Source organism: Episyrphus balteatus, chromosome 1, assembly GCF_945859705.1.
Source record: "Episyrphus balteatus chromosome 1, idEpiBalt1.1, whole genome shotgun sequence".
In the NCBI taxonomy this organism is placed as follows: domain Eukaryota; kingdom Metazoa; phylum Arthropoda; class Insecta; order Diptera; family Syrphidae; genus Episyrphus; species Episyrphus balteatus.
Window position 1 is genome coordinate 4,114,042 of NC_079134.1, and position 19,846 is coordinate 4,133,887.

The window sequence follows — 19,846 nt, forward strand, 5'->3', positions numbered from 1 at the left end:
TTTGAGGGTGAATGTGAATATATTTTGGGAAATTTCTGAGCATAATCTTGTGAATAATTAGGTGATGGCATGGATTGTGGTGGTTTTGGAATAATTTCCACTTTGGACTTTGTGTGATAATGAGATAAAGACTTTTCTATTACGCACAATTACAATTCAATTGTATCAGATAGTATTGGATTTCATCATACATCGCATATTTAATCTTCATCGAAATTTAAGATAGATTTATTTGTTTGCAAAATTGCCACTTCATTTACAAGAAAATTGACATTTCGGGAATGTAACGAAATTCGAGTTTGTCAAATGCCTTATACTGAAATCTGTAAAGTTCGGCCATATTTCCCTGGTGATACCACTGTTATCTATTAGATTCCATCTATCATTGGTTTTTTGAAAAATATTGTTGGCGATATTTCGTTTCATATAACATTGTGGGATTCTGATGTTATGGTCTATGAGAGATGGGTCAAGTACTGAGCCCTCCCTTTCAAGCTAATCCACTTTGACCGGGAACTCAGCAGAGTCTTACATTATGCTGCATACCAAGAACCTTAAGCTCTTCGCGACAGCAAGAATCAAGCTTTGACTTGATTAAGGTGGCAGAGATCGCTTTTATTGCAGCTTGACTATCAATGAAAAAGGTGATGACAGCAGGTGTTATCGCATTCATTGATAATTCCTTAGCAGCATTTTTCACTGCCAAGATCTTGGCTTGGAAGACACTGCTATAATTGAGGAGCCTGAAAAAACGGGCAAGGTTGAGGTTTTCTGAGTAGAAACCTGCACCAACCCCAGTATTCATTTTCGAGCCATCATTTAAGATGGCACTGGTCAACTCATCACAGTAAGGTACATTGTTTTCCCAATCTTGTCTGTTAGGGAACCTAGCATTAAAAGACTTGTTGAATTCTAGGTAAGGGGTCATGTAATCTAACGTTGTTGCCAACGTATTTAGAAAGGATCGTTGTATGGCCGCTTTGACTAGTATTCCAAATGTTGGTATGGCTGAGTCCAGGGTTCTTAGGTTTTCAAAATAAAAATCCCCCTTTTTAAACACCAAAACGTTTATTTTTCCCCTTTTTCGTAAAAAATCCCCTTTTTTCCAGAAAAAAATGCAAGTATTTATTTTTTTAAAATTTTTTTATTCAAATCTTTTTTTAAACATATTAATTTTATATTTAATTTATTCATAAGAATAAAAACTTTAGTATAATGGACATAGGTAAGTAAATAAAAAAAATTAACAAAAATTAAGCTCAAATTACATACACTCCTCGCCACTTGAATAGGACACCCTTTTTGTTTTTAATAAAGTGTATATAACTCCAGTCTCTTAATAGTTAACTGTTCAATATTTTACTATTTTGTGTGTCCCCTTATGCACTCTCTCTGTGAGCAAAATCATTCATTTTCAATGTCGTGTTGAATTATTTTTGCAATTTTTTGCGAAATAACTGTGAAAAAAGTGCTCCTATTTTTGTTCACTTGATTAGGACACCCCTTTTTTAATTGGTTTTCGTGTGTAAATCAATGAAGGTGGAAATGCAAAAATGTTTTCCAATGTCTTTAAGTAATTTTTAGCTATAATTTCAGTTTAAATGGGTCGCGCGAAATTATTGGCAGAGGAAGAAATAGCGAAAATCTAGAGTGTCACCCGATTTTTCACCAAAAAGGTAAAAAAACGCAACAAAGCCGAAAAATTTTTTCATTTTTTTAACGGAACGAGTCCAATTGTGCAAAAAATATGAAAGGCTTAACAAAGGGTGCCGTTACTGCAGCTGACAGAAGAGCGATTCAACGACTCGCGTAAAATTTACATGACTTTGCCGCCGAAAAAAACGAAAAAAGTGGTTAAGAAGCAAGTGCATCCGTAGTGAAGCGAGTGATTTCGAAAGCTAAGGACTTGAGGCAATTACACCTTAAGAAAAAACCATAGGTTAACACCTGCAGTAAAGAGCAAAGCCTTAGTTTCTGTCTGTTTTATGACATGAAGTAAAGTATGTTTTCTCCAATGAGAAAAAAAATTAATTTAGAGGGCCCCGTTGGCCTTAAGTATTTTTTTTGTGAAATAATGGATAGTCCTTCCTTTGCTAACTAGGAAATAAAAAATTAAAGCCAACAAAACCCCCTAAATTAATTTTTTTTCACATTGGAGAAAACATACTTTACTTCATGTCATAAAACAGACAGAAACTAAGGCTTTGCTCTTTACTGCAGGTGTTAACCTATGGTTTTTTCTTAAGGTGTAATTGCCTCAAGTCCTTAGCTTTCGAAATCACTCGCTTCACTACGGATGCACTTGCTTCTTAACCACTTTTTTCGTTTTTTTCGGCGGCAAAGTCATGTAAATTTTACGCGAGTCGTTGAATCGCTCTTCTGTCAGCTGCAGTAACGGCACCCTTTGTTAAGCCTTTCATATTTTTTGCACAATTGGACTCGTTCCGTTAAAAAAATGAAAAAATTTTTCGGCTTTGTTGCGTTTTTTTACCTTTTTGGTGAAAAATCGGGTGACACTCTAGATTTTCGCTATTTCTTCCTCTGCCAATAATTTCGCGCGACCCATTTAAACTGAAATTATAGCTAAAAATTACTTAAAGACATTGGAAAACATTTTTGCATTTCCACCTTCATTGATTTACACACGAAAACCAATTAAAAAAGGGGTGTCCTAATCAAGTGAACAAAAATAGGAGCACTTTTTTCACAGTTATTTCGCAAAAAATTGCAAAATTAATTCAACACGACATTGAAAATGAATGATTTTGCTCACAGAGAGAGTGCATAAGGGGACACACAAAATAGTAAAATATTGAACAGTTAACTATTAAGAGACTGGAGTTATATACACTTTATTAAAAACAAAAAGGGTGTCCTATTCAAGTGGCGAGGAGAGGCTTTTTTAACAACGATGTCTTAAAAATGTATAGATAAGTATTTTTTTTTTACTTTTATTTTTTTTACTGCCGCGGCTGCTGGTTGAAAATTTCGTTTGATATACCCAAAAAAGTACAGATTCCCTCAGTGAAATATTTTGAAGAGTGAATTAAAAAATGGAAGCACCCTAGTTTTTAGTAGAGCTGACAAATTAAAAAATCCACTTAGCGTGGAATACGATAGTTTATTTCGAAATTACGTTTTATTTAAATTGATTCCATTGTTCAAAGATTGTGTCTATAACGTTTTTGTAAGTTTAAATTTTTCCCCTTTTAGATATTTTTTCCCCTTTTTTATCCCCGTCCCCTATTTTATCCCTTTCGCCTAAGAAAATCGGCAAAAATGGTGATTTTCCCCTCAACCTGGGAACCCTGGCTGAGTCGATAGTGCATAAGATAGTGTTAGCGCTATCTGTCAATTAATTGCACTTCATTTTTTTTAATGTTAAATTTTTCAGATACTCTCTGCTTCAATTTCAGTCTTTTTTCCTAACGAGAGTATTAGCGTTGTCTGTCAATGAATTGCAATTAAATTTTTTTAAATGTTTTCAGTTTTTTTTTTCTTTACATACTTCATTTATGTTGGTTGGACTTAAAGCAATCGTTTCAAGCTTTTCAATGGTACCATTACCATTCATGTATGTCAATTACTTCACTATCAATTATCTTTTTTACAGAACGCAAAGTTTCATTATTAAATTAGAAACAAACACTTGGGACCAAAAAAAAATACTTCAATGTCATATGGGCGAAATCAATGCGTCCCGGTCCAATTTTAAAACTCTCAACTTTCATTTTTTTTTTATCTGATGACAGAACCCATAGTTCAGCTCAAAGAAATTTTTCGGGCTAATTATTTTATTTCTTACAAAACGGTGCCCAATTCACTTTATGAAATCGGTTTTTGGACACCTCGTACCTTTAAACAGACAAGTTAATGGGACTTCTTTCCCATTTGCAGAAAGGGAAAGCATTCTCTAGGAGTAGACTGAGAGCTTGTTACAAAACGAAAGACACCTTTACCATTTCAAAATGGCTTTATTTATCTTTTTTTTACAATTAAGGACAACATTAAATTTCTATTCACATTTGTTTAATGTAACCAGTGTTAACACCAAGTTTTATAAAAATTAGTTTATTTTTTTAGATCAATAAGGTTACCAAACAAACATAATGACTCCAAAATAATACCAACGGTAGTTGTATACGCTCTTAATTTCAAATTAAGAAAACTGATTCACGTACCAATTAGTTAAACTATATAAAATTACTCAAAATACTTTTCCACCACGGATGTTACTTTCTGCAAATCCGGTCATGTCCTGCTTGTTATAGCCAAAACTAAGAAAGGGTAGAGGGATGGTGTGTTAACCAACAAAATATTAGCCGAAAATGCCAACCAAATTATGGCACACTCTAACGGTTCATGAACGCAGAAAATTTGTATTGTATACACCCAAGCAGCACCTAGCCCTCAATTAGAAAGAAGGTAACTGCTGGTGGTTTGTGCGGAATTTTACTAACGATAAAGAGAGCTCCTCCCGTCCATGGAAAAGTATAGTTATGTATTGCAGTCACGCAATCTTCTGTCAGAAAACGTCTGTTATCATTCCATCAGAAGATTTTCTTCCTTTTGCAAAAAAAAAATGGAATAAAAAATAAAAAAAACTGGGTATTTCTATATATTCCTTGACGTGGTTGAAGGATTATTAACTCGATGACGTCATTGCCGTTGCTAAAGGGCACACCGCATCCTCGAATCAGTTTACCTACAGTTTTTATTTTTGTTGTTGTTGTTTATATTTTTTTTGTTGTTGTTTCCTTCATTTACTTAAACAGCGTATATATGTAGGTTATGTGAAAAATATTAAGTACATGTGAGCTGCGGCAAGAGAGATGATATGTGGCAAAAAGGTGGGTGGATAAATCGATGTTAGAGTAGAAACACACAGGACATCCTCTTTGTGGCTGCGAAGGATGTGATGGTGGTAATTTATTGTCGTGTTTACTTAAAAATAGCATCATAGTGAAAAAATAGCACACAGCTAAAAGTAGTCATCATCATGCTGATGATCATGATGGGGGAGGGTTTCTCAGCAGTTCTCATGGACTTGATTAATCGCAAAGTCAAATGAATAAAACAAAAAATAAAACACAAAAAATGAGAAAAAAAAATCCTCCATGATGGCTTTCACACAGAATGGATTTAAAGCGAAGATTGTTTTTCTTGTCGTGTAATGTGTCAGGACAAAAATAAGTACCGAGATTAATTTACCGTATCAAGAAGAGTTTTATGTGTAGGGATAGTGATTGAAATTTAACCGCTCAATTTGTTAATTTTTAAGCCAACTACATACCTAGAATTTTTTAAGAATCCAAGGACTTATGTGAATATGAAATCGGAGCAAAGTAAACTGCTTTTTTCGTAATTCAATCCTATTCCTAATTATTTTGCTTTTTCAAGGCAAAATCATTTTATAAAAACTCACCTTAATCACAATGATAGATCACTAAGGTCCATTTTCTTCACTCGGAGTTGAACATAACTTGAGAATTTTTAATATATAAATTCTCAAGTTTTGTTCAACTCCGAGTGAAGAAAATGGACCTAAAATTCAATTAAACTAATAATGCGGTTAAATTTCTTATCCCCAAAAATATAAAGGTCTAAATTCAAACAGAGTGTTGAGATAAAACAGTGTATAAAGTCCTTAGAAGGTGATATAGGTGTTAAAATATACATATCAAACCTCTTTTTTAGACTGAACTAAATTCCCTAAAAACTCATTTGTAACAACACATTATTGTTGTTAGCATGCAGTACCGCCTTTGCCTATTATTTTTATATTTTATTTTATATAAGTTTGAAATCAATGTCGCATTTGACTATATTATTATTATTTATATTTTTTCTAAATTTCAAAGCCTCCTATTTTTTAAATAATTTATCAATGTTTTCTTGCTATAAAAGGAGAGCCAAAATTAGAATTAAATCACTTTCGACTTGACCAGGAAAGAGTCAAGATATTACAGAGGTAACACTTACCGCTTCTTATCCTTGGCTTCTTTTCTGAAAGTATTATTACAGTGTTTCCTTACGCCTTCTGTAATAACTGCGGAACACCAACCGCATAATAGCAAAGGGTAGGAACACCATAATAATACTCTTTCAATAGAAGTAGTACCAAACTTTGTAAATCATTTAATCCTCGTTTGTTCAATAAAACTACTATTTAAAATATCCTTTTGTGTCTGAGTTTTGCTTGGAAGATACCACAACACGACAACCGACTGAACAAGCTGTTACACATTTAAGTTTTTGAACTTTAGTTAAATTTCAATTTTTATTATTTATTTTAAAAGTAGAAATAATAAAAACTAGCCCACTCAGAATTGAATAAATTGATTTATGAAAGTTCAAGAAGATAGAAATAAGTATTCAATTGTATTAGAACTTCTTAATATCTCTGCTAATTATTTAGCTCAACTCCAATTTAAATGGAATAAAAAAGTTACGTATTCGTCACAGTGAACGTTTGATAGAAATTTAAATGGATATTAATTTTTGTTCGAAGAAACCATTAAAATCAGTTGAAGTTTGCCAAAAAAAATAGCTATTTAAAGAAACACAACACCGAAAAACATAAAAACCGTAAAACTCCAGAATTCAAAAATTTTAAATTCAGGTCGTAACAAACTATAAGAAGCCAGTTTGCGGGAACCATCGAAGATTGAATTCAGTATTTATACTAGTACAGCATAAACTCCTACACGTCATATGCCTAACAATTGAATCAACTTTGCATAGCACAAAAATAAACCCAGGATTTTTGGCCATAATGGAAATCTGCAAAACTGGCTCGAGTAATGTTGGGCCTCTGTACAGACGACGACGCGACGCACAGTGTGCAATTTTACATATCTAGTGGAACTTTATTCAAAATTCGAAGTATTCCGAATAGAAATATTTTGATGTAGAATGAAATATTAACAAAGAAACAAAAATTAAAACTGCATGTGGCGTTCTGCAGGGTCATGAACAAAAGATTAAAATAAGCAAAAATATATTTAAAGCCAGTTGATTTTTTCGAGTGAAACTAATGGTTGCATATTTTGTTATTTTTATCAAAGTTATCTGGACAAACATTTTTTTTGTATTATATTTTGGTATTCTATTATGAGATAACCACAAGAAAAAATGTGTTGTTAAGTCTTTAAATGGATGAAAGTTACATTTTGTTTCAAGGCTTTAGGCCCTTTATTTCAATTATTTGTTCTGAAGTCGTCAAGCGTTTTAAAAATGTATCCTCATGTATCCGTCGTGAAATGGTGCTTAGGACCTCGCTCAATATTCTATTTATCAAAATCCGTTAAGGCTTTTTGTGAATAGCTGCGGCACCCATACAATATTTTTTTTTTTTTGGTCAGATTCATAGGGCAAAAACGTATTTTCGATATTTTCAAAAATCGTAAATCACATTATTGTGAATCGCAAATAACTTTTTTGGATTCTTCATAATAATATAGATAAGACAAAAAGATTAAATAAAATTGTTCGATATCTCGCTTCGTTTTCGAGATATAGATAGTTTTGAGAAACAACTCCCAAAATCGTTTGCTCGATGTCAGCTCTTCCCCATTTATTTTTGTACATATGTACTTGATTGCCACATATCGCACTTATAATTAGATTTATACAGGGTGTCCGGTACAAAATGGATAAGCCTGAAATGGCTGATAGCTAAACTTATGACTGTACAAAAACCAATCTATCCCAACCAGTTTAGAAAATATTAGATTTTTTCGTTCAGTGTATTTTAAATTTCATAATCTTACTTTTTCGTTCACCACAATCACGAATGAATGAATTTTTTTAATTTCTTTTTTTTATAATTTGACTAAAACCATAAGCACTTAAAAAATTTTATAGCTGTTGCACTTTTTCTTTGAAAAAATATTGAAATTCGTTTTTCGATGCAAAATGTAAAAAAAAAATATTTTATGAAAAATTTTTAACACCTGTGGTATAAAAAAAAGGTGGCCAACTTTTTTTAAAATATGCGCCTCCAAATGGGATTGCAGAATGGTAAAAATTTTTATCAAATCTAGAGTTACTAGAAAGTTATTAGTACCAAAGTGCAAAAAAAACCTATTAATTTAATAAATTATTTTAACTGTAAATTTTTAGGTGTTTTCACATTGCTGCGACAAATGCATGGATTCCATCAGTTTTTTTGATCAGTCATAGAAAAAATAGAAAAAAATGATGAATGAAAGATAAAATAAATATGGGATTACATTATAACTCTTAATAAAATTGCATCAAACAAATATTGCATGTTTTTCGTAGCCCAATAAGATTGAGAACTCAATATAAATTCGAAAATGTACCAACATTTTTTATAAGGTTGCATTGGGCCAACGGGACCGAAAATCTCAATATTTTTTTAAAACGAGATCATTAATAAGTCAAAATTGAGAACAAGCTGTTCCGATGCATAATTGTATGCCCATGCTTAAACTGAGCAAACAATCGTTTTTTTTTCTACTTTGCATTTTAAAAAAGTTAAATTACTTTTTTATTGCCACTATTCAACGGTTATAAATTTTTTTTTATGGTAATGTATTAGAAAAATTATTGTATAATATGACTGATAAAAAAAAACTGATGGAATCCATGCATTTTAAATGTAAAAAAACTTAAGATTATACAGTTAAAATGTATTAAACATCTATAAAGCACTTGTAGAAATACATATTTAACATAATAAAACTGGTTTTCATTGCAAAAATTTAGTGTACTTGGAATCACGAATTTAGTTCCGTTAGATTGGCAAAATTGCACCTTATGCGGTTCGGTTTTAATAGCACCAAACTTTTGGTTAGCAAAAACGGAAGTAATAAACTTTTTCGATGATTAAACTCTCTATTAAATGCATCTTTAAAAAAATTTAACTAGAAGTTCCCTATTTCCAAATCTTCAATACAGTCAGCCATTTTCATTGCGATATTGAAAAATTTAAATACAATAAAAATATTAAGTGTATGAAATCTCATTTTTATCTGTTGTTTTCGGAATGACAGAGTGAAGATGAGGATGTTATCGCTAAACGTTACATTTTAAATTCCCTCCTATAGCCAACTCATTTGCTTCTACCACCTTAAGACAGACATCCTTGTATACCTTTACTAAATTACCCATCATGACAAACCCCACCATTAAAGATTAATTCCTATACAGCATCTCTCTCCCTATTCCACAAGAAATGCTGCGCTGATGGAAAGAAGCTTACATTATTTGGCCTTAAAACCACCACTTTCGCATTTCCCGCCTTCAAATTCAATTACTAATTACATTCACAAAGATAATTAAGTTGTTCTATTAAAACCAAAAGACTTCGTATATGTCATATTACCGAACGTTACCCAAACCATCACTACCATCTTCTATCATCATCACACGCTGCTAGCTGTGTGTCGAGCTCCCAATAGGACACACATTACGATTACCAAAATCCACAAAATTAACAAGTTAATTATAATTATTTTTTGTCGGGCTCCGGGTGCACATTATTCTATAGCAATAGCAGCGGCGGCGGCGATGCTATCTGCCATGCTAAGTTTACGCTTGGATAGATGAATAAATAATTAAGTTTAATGGAAAAGCCTGTGATTGTTGTTAGCGCAATGTTTGTATATGTCGAACTATAAAGGGTTTCCAAGTCGAAAAAAAAAATTTAAAAACATAAAAAAAAAAAAACTTTTACTCCTACAAAGCTATGAGAGGCAGAAGAAGCACAAGGTTACGCAAGACTTATTTGTTATTGAAATTAATTTCACATGACCGAGGCGAGGAACCACGTTCCAGAGCAGGAGTGATGGGTTATAATATGTTGTTTATATATGAACGCTGCCTCTTAACCAAGATACAAGTACACTTCGATATACGAGCTGTTGAAGAATAAAGGAATGCTACGAGTATATCTACTATTTTATTCGAATATAAACTCGCTCGCATCCTTGGAATTCAATTTCAAAACTTTTCTGGGAATATCTGCACATGCTGAATGGAGTTTGAGTGCGGAATTGTTGTGGCATAAATATGGGTTCAAATTATTCTCTCTATCTATCTGTATCTGTACTGTATGTAACCCTTTGCTTGTTGTCTGGTGGTTCCAATGAGAAACAATATTTTTCGTTTGTCGTTTTTAAAGCATTTAACAATTTAACTAAGTCTGTTTTGCTAACTCTTTTTATTTTTTGGAAATAAATTTCAATTGAACTCGGTATCCACAAGTTCCTTTGTATTGCTTTGATGACAATGCAACAGAAGAGTAAAATTTTGTTCACAATGGATATTGGATATTATAATGAAACTGTACTACAAACTTTATTAGAATGAGAGTGTCATTTATTTTTATTCACATTCACTATGGAAACTGGGTTTGGATAAATTTGGTTTGGCTAGAGAGCATATTTGGCCAAATTTAGATTTTTATTACTTTTAGATAAAAATGTTAATTGAAATATGTAGTAGTAAAGTAGGTACCCAGTGTGGCTATAGGCAATGCGATGGACTGCCACCTTGGCCCATCATGGAGCGGTGCGTCGCGTCGCACAGTGGGAAAAAAGTGGAAAAAACTCATTGGTGTGAAAGCTGGATTTTTTTATATGTTGGAAGTTTTTCTTACAGTAATTATGTTGTAGAATCAGGATGTGAAAGCATTTCTTTAAAAAAAAATTTCTAGACATGGAAATTTGTATTCAAAGTTGAAAAATTATGAAAATTGATGATGAGTATTTTTTAAATGGTATAAAATCAGTTAAATTTTGACTTTTCAAACATTTTTTTTTTGTAAATATATTAAAAATAAAGAGATTAACAGTATGAGTAACAATTTTAGCGGAACAAAAATTTCTTTGATTTTTCATTTTAGGAATACTTATAATTTTCCGGAATTTTAAGTTCAAAAATTGTTTTAACTACTTCCTCTGTTTGCCTCTGTGGGCGGACTCATATCATATGATAGTGTTGAATCTCAGCAACATTTACCACCAAAGCTATTTGAAGCTAAAAAATGTGAAAAACGTATTGTCTAAAAATGCAGATTATTATAGAAAATTAAAAGATTTTTTGAAAACCATATTTGTTTAATATGTATTTTGATGCCATGAATTCGAATCTGACGTTAGTTTTTGAAAATATCCTTATATTTAAAAAAATCGCTTTTAGGCCCAATTTATTCACATTCCATTAAATTTAAAGTCTCCATTAAAAACGGGAAATTTTAAAATTTGTATGTGATTTGACAGATTTTTTATTTTTAATGGGGCCTTTAAATATAATGGAGAGTGAATAAATTGGACCTTAAACAAGAAACATTTAAAATTTGCTATTAATTTTAGTCTTTTAGAGTTTCAAGCACTACCGCCATTTGCCGACATTGTCTCGTTGATTCCAGTGGATAGTGTAGACTTGTATAGTGTTAAGCAAGAATACCCTGCAAAGATCTCATCCGGAACCGTCCGGATTCGTCTTCTAAAACCATTTTTTGCTGAAACTAAAATAATTTTTTGTGAAATTTTTCGAGGAACTGAATTCGAATCCGAAGTCAGAAAAAATTAATCAGCTCCCGTTTTTGAAATATTACCGTTAGAAAATGCAAAAAACAATTTTTTTTTACTATTTCTGTCTGACCCTTCTTTTATATTATAACTATTATAACTATTTTTCTTCTTTCAAGACCTGTTTAAATCTTTTCGATATCTTTTTTATTTCCCGAGATATCTTAAAATGTAGTAAGTGGGTTTGGCTTCATATGTATATGTACATATAATAAAGGATATAATGACGGTATAATTTCTATGGTAGGTATAACATGCCAAACAACTCAAGATATCTCAGGTGGTAAAAAAGATATCGAAAAGATTTAAACAGGTCTTGAAAGACGGAAATCAGTTCTAATAGAAACCGTTACTAAATATGTTCAGACAATTTTCCTTATATAAAAGAATAAGGTCCGAAATAGTAAGAAATAAAACTTTTTTAGCATTTTCTAAGGGTAATATTTCAAAAACAGGAGCTCATAAATTATTTCTGACTTCGGATTCGAGTTCAACACACCAAAAACCTTCAGAAAAGTATATTTTGGTTACGGGAAGTTACATTTTCTTCGTTATATTTCATGGAAAAGTACTAGTTTTCGAGTTTTTTCAACTTAAATAGCAATTTTTCACTTTAGTGGGTAGGGCAGTGGGTGGAAATTACTGGCGTTGATTTATCTTATTATTTCCTATTACTCCTGAAAATTTCATCAAAAACGGTCCAGTACTTTAGATTTTACGGAGTTTTTTCCACTTTCCCATACAACGTTCCCTTCAATGGAGGAAGTGGGAAAAACAAATATATAAAAACTGAACGGGTGGGGTGGACCGATTTGATTGAAATTTGGTATATAAATTAAATAAAACGAGTTCTTATCGTGATTAAAAAATTGTATGTCGTACTTTAAAATTACTGACTTTTTCAAAAGTTGTGTTGATTAATATATTCATTCTTTATGTTTCCTTTTCTTGTTTTTTGTAATGTGAATTTCTCTTATACTTTAAGGTTTAGTTAAAACTGAATACAAGAAGGCTTTGAGAAAGCAAATAATTAAAAAGTTTCATAAGTATTATAGCACCTTAAATTTATACTTACTACATTAGCCCAAAATATAAAGGGAACAAGAAAAAAATTATGATTTTTTTTAGTGATTTTCGATATATGGTATAAAAATGATCGTATCATGACAAAACAAAAAGCATGTGAAAGCTACATTCCTCTAATTTTAAGATTTTAAAACTAAATATTTTATTTCTAATATTAAAATAGCTAAATCTTTGGAATTATTCAAATACCAAAATTTTGCAATTTTTGTTTGTTTTTACTTTTCTCTAAAAAAAGTGGAAACATTTTTTGCGAAAAAATGATTATTATTTTTAGAAATAGGCTGCAATATCAGTCATCAAACCAAAAACCATATTTTGACTTTGACTATCAATATCTCAACATCGGATCACATTACAGAGAATTTAAGGATATATTTGAAAATTTCATTTAATTCTCTACAGATAAATTAAGTTTACTTTGTTAAAAAAAATGTTTTCTTAGATCATTTTAGAAAAGCTATCAAAATAGGCCTTTTTACGGTTTTTTAGAAAATGTGCCGATATTTTATAACTATGGGACATAACTATGAGCAAAATCAAATTCTTTTGAGTTTATTTGAACATTTTATTATTAAATACCGTTTTAATTTTAGATAAACCAAAGAAAACTAAAAGTTTTCGAAAAAAAGTTAAATTTTGAAAACAAAAAAAAATTCATACCGTTTTTGCATATTTTTCTTTTTTTTTGAAAATTTTTGATTTTTCTTTATATGTTGGTTTATCAGTGATGACTATTTTATCAAAAAAGCCGTTAAATTAGAAACGGTAATACCAGAAGCCGATTTCAAGTGCTGTTTGAGTGAAACGCATTGCTACACTCAAGAATTTCTTACGGGAGAATGGGTCAACATGGGTCATTTGTTTTAACACCATAAATAGTATTTATCATAAACTTTAAATTGTTACTAAAATGAACGTGGAGCATCGTGGAGCTTTTTTTTATGGGCCGACAAAGAGTAAAAACTACTCGCTCTAGAGGTTTATTTAAATAATATTCTGGTTTTTCTGATTCAAAAGCAAATTCGACAAACGGTAAATGTAAACTTAATTAAAAATATACCATTAACAACACTACATAATTTTTTTATTTAAAAAAATCTCTATTCTTAAAAACAAAAACACGTCAAAAGTTGCAAAAAAAAGAACGAAATTTCGATAATTTTAAAGAATATAGGTAGTTTGAGCTAAGTATATTTGGGACCCAGTCAAACAATTAAAATTGATTGCATTCTGTATTTAAACATATTTTTAATCGAAAAACCAATTAAAAAAATTTAGAAAATTATTTCACATTTTTGGTTTTTTTTCCATCTGGGAACCACTGTGACACAAATTAAATTTTTATTAAGTCTAATTCTGGTCTTTTTCTAACAACTTTTCAACTTTAAAAAACCCATGTGCACTCCCAAAAATCCATTTTTAAAATACTAAATTCTTAACAGTTTGGGTTATTTATGAATGTACCAAATTCCTAGAAATATAGAAGAGGATAGTCTCGTTAATCAAACAGAGTCCAAAGTTCAATCCAATGTTAGTACAAGATTTGGTTTTTTTCCTCGCGGTTCAAATTCATGTAGTCTTTGATCTCCTTTGACGTATCTATTAGCTGTTGGTTTTGGTTTAGTGGAGGGCATTTTTAACTCTTCCAGGACATTCTCCTCTTGATGATCTTAGCACTGGGATTTGTCATTATCTTGCCACTTTTGTGCATTGTCAAATTTCATTCGTCAGTTTTCAAAAATATAAATAGAAATATGCATTTTTCAACCTATTCTGCCAAAGATAAATTCTTTCCTTACATACCTTTCACACTTAGTTCAAAAGTAAAAAAGCAATTAGAAAATCTAATCGATTGTGTCATTACATGGAAAAAAAATACTATAAATTTCCGCAATACATTTTTTCTATGTGTAATTAAATTTCCATTTTTTTTTTTCATTCTTTTTAAAGTTTTATGATGTCACTGACATTGTTGAAGATGCTGCCCGTGAATTTAGTGAATTCTTATCGGTGAAATTTCCAGCTTCAACGGAACAAACCATAACCGAACAATTACGGGATGAGGTGCGACGACGTGCTAATAGCTTGGCAACTGATGCCCTCCAGCAGGATGAAAATCTTTTGGCATTTGCCATTGCTGCGCCTAGCATTCATACGGTTGTGGTGAAATTTCGCGATAATGTTACGGTAAGTGTTTGTGTTCTTTTATCATTTTTTTTTGTCGTTGAATTTGGGTCAAAGTAATAAATTTGAAAATTGTATTTTTTTTTTTTGTTCGTTTTGTTCATCCAGATACCATCGCAAGAGGTTCACAATAAATCATTTCTGGGAAACTATTGGCGTGAACTAGGAATGGCATGGAATAGCACTGATGGTTCACAGGAATGGAGTGCACCGTTTAAGGATTGTAATTTACTTAAGGGACGTTGGCTATGGCCATTTAGGATATCATTTACAGAGTCTCGAATCAAGTGAGTTGCAACAAAGTTTATTATTTTTGAAGGTAGTTGTTTAATTAGGTTGTTTTGGTGCAGTTATAATGGTATATAATATGTGATTTATTTTCAATTTCCTCTTTGTAACTTGAATTATTTGCTAATTGTTGTACTAAAAAGAATGAAATAATGTTTGTGATATCCCCCCTTTTTCCTGAAAATAATGTTTTTTTTTTTGGCGAAAACAATTCATCGAATTACAATTCATCGAACACAATTCATTGAAAAAACAATTCACCGAACAACAATTCGTCGAATAACAATTCATCGAATAACAATTCATCGAATGACAATTTATCGAATGACAATTCTTCGAATGACAATTCATAGAAAAACAATTCTTCTAATAACAATTCTTTGAATGACAATTCGTCGAAAACATTTTATCAAATGACAATTCATCGAATAAATTTTAAAAAACACTGGTCTGCAAAATTGAACTTTTTTTTTCTCCTTCAAATAATTTTTTGATATTATGAAAGATTAGACTTTCCTCATAGACCAGTGCCGATGCCTTCAAAAAAATTAAAAAGTACAAAAAATCATAGTAGGATGAAACCCATTGGAAAAGGAGGGGAATATGATAAGAATGAAAGGAAAAATAAATTACGGGCGAGACGAGTTCGGGAAGTGGGTGGGTTGAGTTTTTAATGGTAAAAAATGGTATATCTCGATTTCCGGCAAAACTACAAATCCTATAGAAAAAAGTTGTATTGCAAAGTTGTAGGTAATAAAAAGATCTACAACTTTTGTATCAACAATTTTTTCACATAACCTCAAAATTTATGTGAAAAATTCAAAAAACCGAGTTTTTGGTTTTTTATTTTTATCTTTTTCAAAAACAAAAATTTTTCGACGAAATTTGGTGAAAACTTACCTTATTATGTCCCAAATACACTGTAATTTATTTGATTTAAAATATTAATTTGTTCACCTTATTTTGACTTAATACCAAAAAAACACCCTAATTTTCAATCGAAAATTCACGTGTCAAAATATCAGCTTTTTTCAAAAAGTCGGTGAGCATTTCGTTCGTTAAAATGCCTATTTTCTGATGGTGTAAAAAAAAATTTACATTAGTATACTATAGAACATTTTCTAGTAAAATTCAAAAAATGAAAAAGCTTGAATTCAAAAAAAAAAAATTGTATCATTGCTTACAATTTTGGCCTTTTTATTCCAATTTACACTTTAATTACTCAAAAAACGTAAGATTAATCAATATTACATGAAATCTTACGTTTTTTGAGTAATTAAAGTGTAAATTGGAATAAAAAGGCCAAAATTGTAAGCAATGATACAATTTTTTTTTTTGAATTCAAGCTTTTTCATTTTTTGAATTTTACTAGAATATGTTCTATAGTATACTAATGTAAAATTTTTTTTACACCATCAGAAAATAGGCATTTTAACGAACGAAATGCCCACCGACTTTTTGAAAAAAGCTGATATTTTGACACGTGAATTTTCGATTGAAAATTAGGGTGTTTTTTTGGTATTAAGTCAAAATAAGGTGAACAAATTAATATTTTAAATCAAATAAATTACAGTGTATTTGGGACATAATAAGGTAAGTTTTCACCAAATTTCGTCGAAAAATTTTTGTTTTTGAAAAAGATAAAAATAAAAAACCAAAAACTCGGTTTTTTGAATTTTTCACATAAATTTTGAGGTTATGTGAAAAAATTGTTGATACAAAAGTTGTAGATCTTTTTATTACCTACAACTTTGCCATACAACTTTTTTCTATAGGATTTGTAGTTATGCCGGAAATCGAGATATACCATTTTTAACCATTAAAAACTCAACCCACCCACTCGGCTCGCCCGTAATTTATTTTTCCTTTAATTTTCATCATATTCACCTCCTTTTCCAATGGGTTTCATTCTACTATGATTTTTTTTGGTTTCAAAAATTATCGACCCTGGTCTATCAATCTAAATCTGGTTTCAGAAAAATTCTATCAGGTACCATTTTTGTAAAAATGATTTTTGAAAAATGTGGGTAGTTTCTAAAAAATCAACCTTTTAGATTTATTTGAACTCGTGCGAAATTAAAACTATTTGTAGCATTGAGCTCAAATTTGGAGGACTTATTCCTCGTAATATGGCCTATCGATTGACATCAAATATGTCCTTTTACATTAATGTTTACTCATATTTTAAAATATTGATTTATAAAAAAAGCAGAAATATCGAAATCCTTTACTTTTTAGTTAATAAAACATGAACAAAAACACCTTAATTAGGGAAAATGTAAAATATCAACGCCCATTATATTTAAAAAGTCAAATATGTAAAGAAAACCATAATAAAATACATTAAACAAAATTTTTACGTGTTTTGTAATTGTATATGCTATTTATCTATTTAGAAATATCTTATTTGTAATAAACCATTCGATAAACTGCCTTGTAAAGCTTCAGATTTGTTTCTCCTAGAAACAAAAGTATACTTTTCTTATAGTTTTTGATGTGTTGAGTTAGAATCCGAAGTCAAAAAGATTCTATCACGTGATTATTTTAAGATATTCGCATTAAAGTATCACAAAATCAAGTTTTTTCTTAGAAAATCTCAATAAAAACTACTATATTTCACAAACCAGAGCTGACCGAAATTTTTTGAGTTCATATTCAAAATCAGCACACTAAAGTCCATTAGAAAAGTATATTTTTGTTCTAGGGAGAAAGATATATTAATTTTTAGAGATCAATTTTTTTATGATAAGATATGCCAAACCTACTAAACTTACTTAAATTAAGATATCTCGGAGAAGAAAAGAGATATTGAGAAGATTGAAACTGAATTTGAAAGGAAAAAATAAGTTCTTTTATAAACGGTAAAAATTTTAATTGAAAAATATAACATTATGCCAAAATATTTCTTCGAAAACAGCAAAAAAATGGGTTTTGAGATTTTCAAACGGCAATATCTAACAAACGTGACGTGCTAGATCAATTCTGACTTCGGATTCGGAATAAGCATACAAAAATCCTTTAGAAAAGTATAGTTTTATTTAAAGGAGGATTTTCTTGCAGACCAGTGAAATCAACGGTTACCATCACAATGACGTGCCATATGTTTTTGTAAAGCTAGTAACTTTTACTTTAATTTTGCATTTAAATAAAACCGTTTTATTGAATCTTTTTTCCAATTTCTTTTTTTTCAAACACAAAATTTTGAAAAAAAAAATGAAAACAAAAATTTCAAACTAATTTTTTTTTAAACTTTTTGTAATTAAATGCATATTTTGTTTTCAAAGATAAATTGTTTACATTTGTTTTTAAGGAAACAAAGAAGACCCGATGCAAAAATGTCTCGTCGTTTCCGAGAAATTAATAAAAAAAAACTTTTTTTTAAGAAAACACTTAATTATTTGTTTTACGTGGTTGATTTAGTGTTCATTTCCTTTTATTTTACGATGAATTAGGATGCATTTTTCGCAAATTCTTCGAATGAAAATTCCTCGAATGACAATTCGTCGAAAACAATTTATCGAATCACAATTCATCGAATGACAAATTCATCGAATAAATTAGTAAAAATCATTGGTTCCCACCACAATGACGTGCCATACCTTTTTGTAAAGCTAGTAACTTTCTCTTTTAGTTTGCATTTAAATAAAAATGTTTTAGGGAATTAAAAAAATTTAAAAAAAGTCCTAAATGTGAAAAAAATTCTTAGTCCAAAAATATGAAAAAAATTTCTATTTCATAAAATTTCACGACTAATAAAATTTTTCACATATTAGGACTTAGAATAATTTTTTATATTTTCAAAATTTTTAGTTTGGAAAAAAAATTCCTTAAAACATTTTTATTTAAATGCAAAATAAAAGTAAAAGTTACTACGATGAATTGTAATTCGACGAATTGTTTTCTACGAATTTTCCGCAAATCATCGAAAGATGGAAAACAGTTCTTATAGAAACCGTTTCTAAATATGCTAAAACAATTTTCCTTATACAAAATAATAAGGTCCGAAGAACTAAAAAAAACGTATAATGGCAATATCCCAAAAACGGGAGCTGATTAGTTCTTTCTGACTTCGGATTCGAGTTCAGTACACCGAAAACCTTCAGAAAAGTATATTTTTGTTTCGGCAACAAAACCCTTGTAAACCAGTGTTATGTATATGTATATGAAGATTCTTGAATATATACAATGTATATTTTGAATGTGATCTTTTATAGTAACAGATAATAAAAAAAAGTGCGCACAGAATTTTGAAATCCGAATTTTGGCACATTCAGAATTTTGACCCCAACTCATCGAACACACTCAGTCGGTGAGTTGCAATATTCATTCAAATAAAATCTTACAATGAGTGAAAAAAAACGCAATGTTAAATGTAAAATGGTCAACGTTGATTTAAAGGCTGAAAAAAACTAACATAAAACATAATTATATTAAAATTGAAACAACTTTAGAAAAATGCTTTTTTCAAAACAACTTTGATATAAATATGTTTCATAACTACAAACCACTTTAAAATAACGATGTTTTGCTTTGATTTTTATCCTATTCAAGGCAAAATCATTCCGAAAAATATTTCAATCTACGCGGTTTGCATTGATTTTAAGTTGTTTTTTTCCATCAGTGTGGAATCATTAACTTCTTGATTTTCAGCTTGTTGGTATTATAACTAAAGTTCAATTACTATGATTAAAAACCATCGTTTTTCCTTATATAACAAAAGAGGGTTT

At 30.2% G+C, this 19,846-nt stretch overlaps 1 protein-coding gene across 4 annotated transcripts in view; it reads left to right on the forward strand.

Moving 5' to 3' along the window:
- LOC129914785 (probable G-protein coupled receptor 158) overlaps nt 1-19,846 on the forward strand; it is a 101,233-nt gene that overhangs the window by 60,816 nt on the left and 20,571 nt on the right. For all 4 annotated transcript variants that reach the window (XM_055994182.1, XM_055994190.1, XM_055994199.1 and 1 more), the window contains exons 3-4: nt 14,598-14,834; nt 14,940-15,118. In XM_055994182.1, the coding sequence (XP_055850157.1) occupies nt 14,598-14,834; nt 14,940-15,118 (416 nt within the window). The remainder of the gene's footprint in view (nt 1-14,597; nt 14,835-14,939; nt 15,119-19,846) is intronic.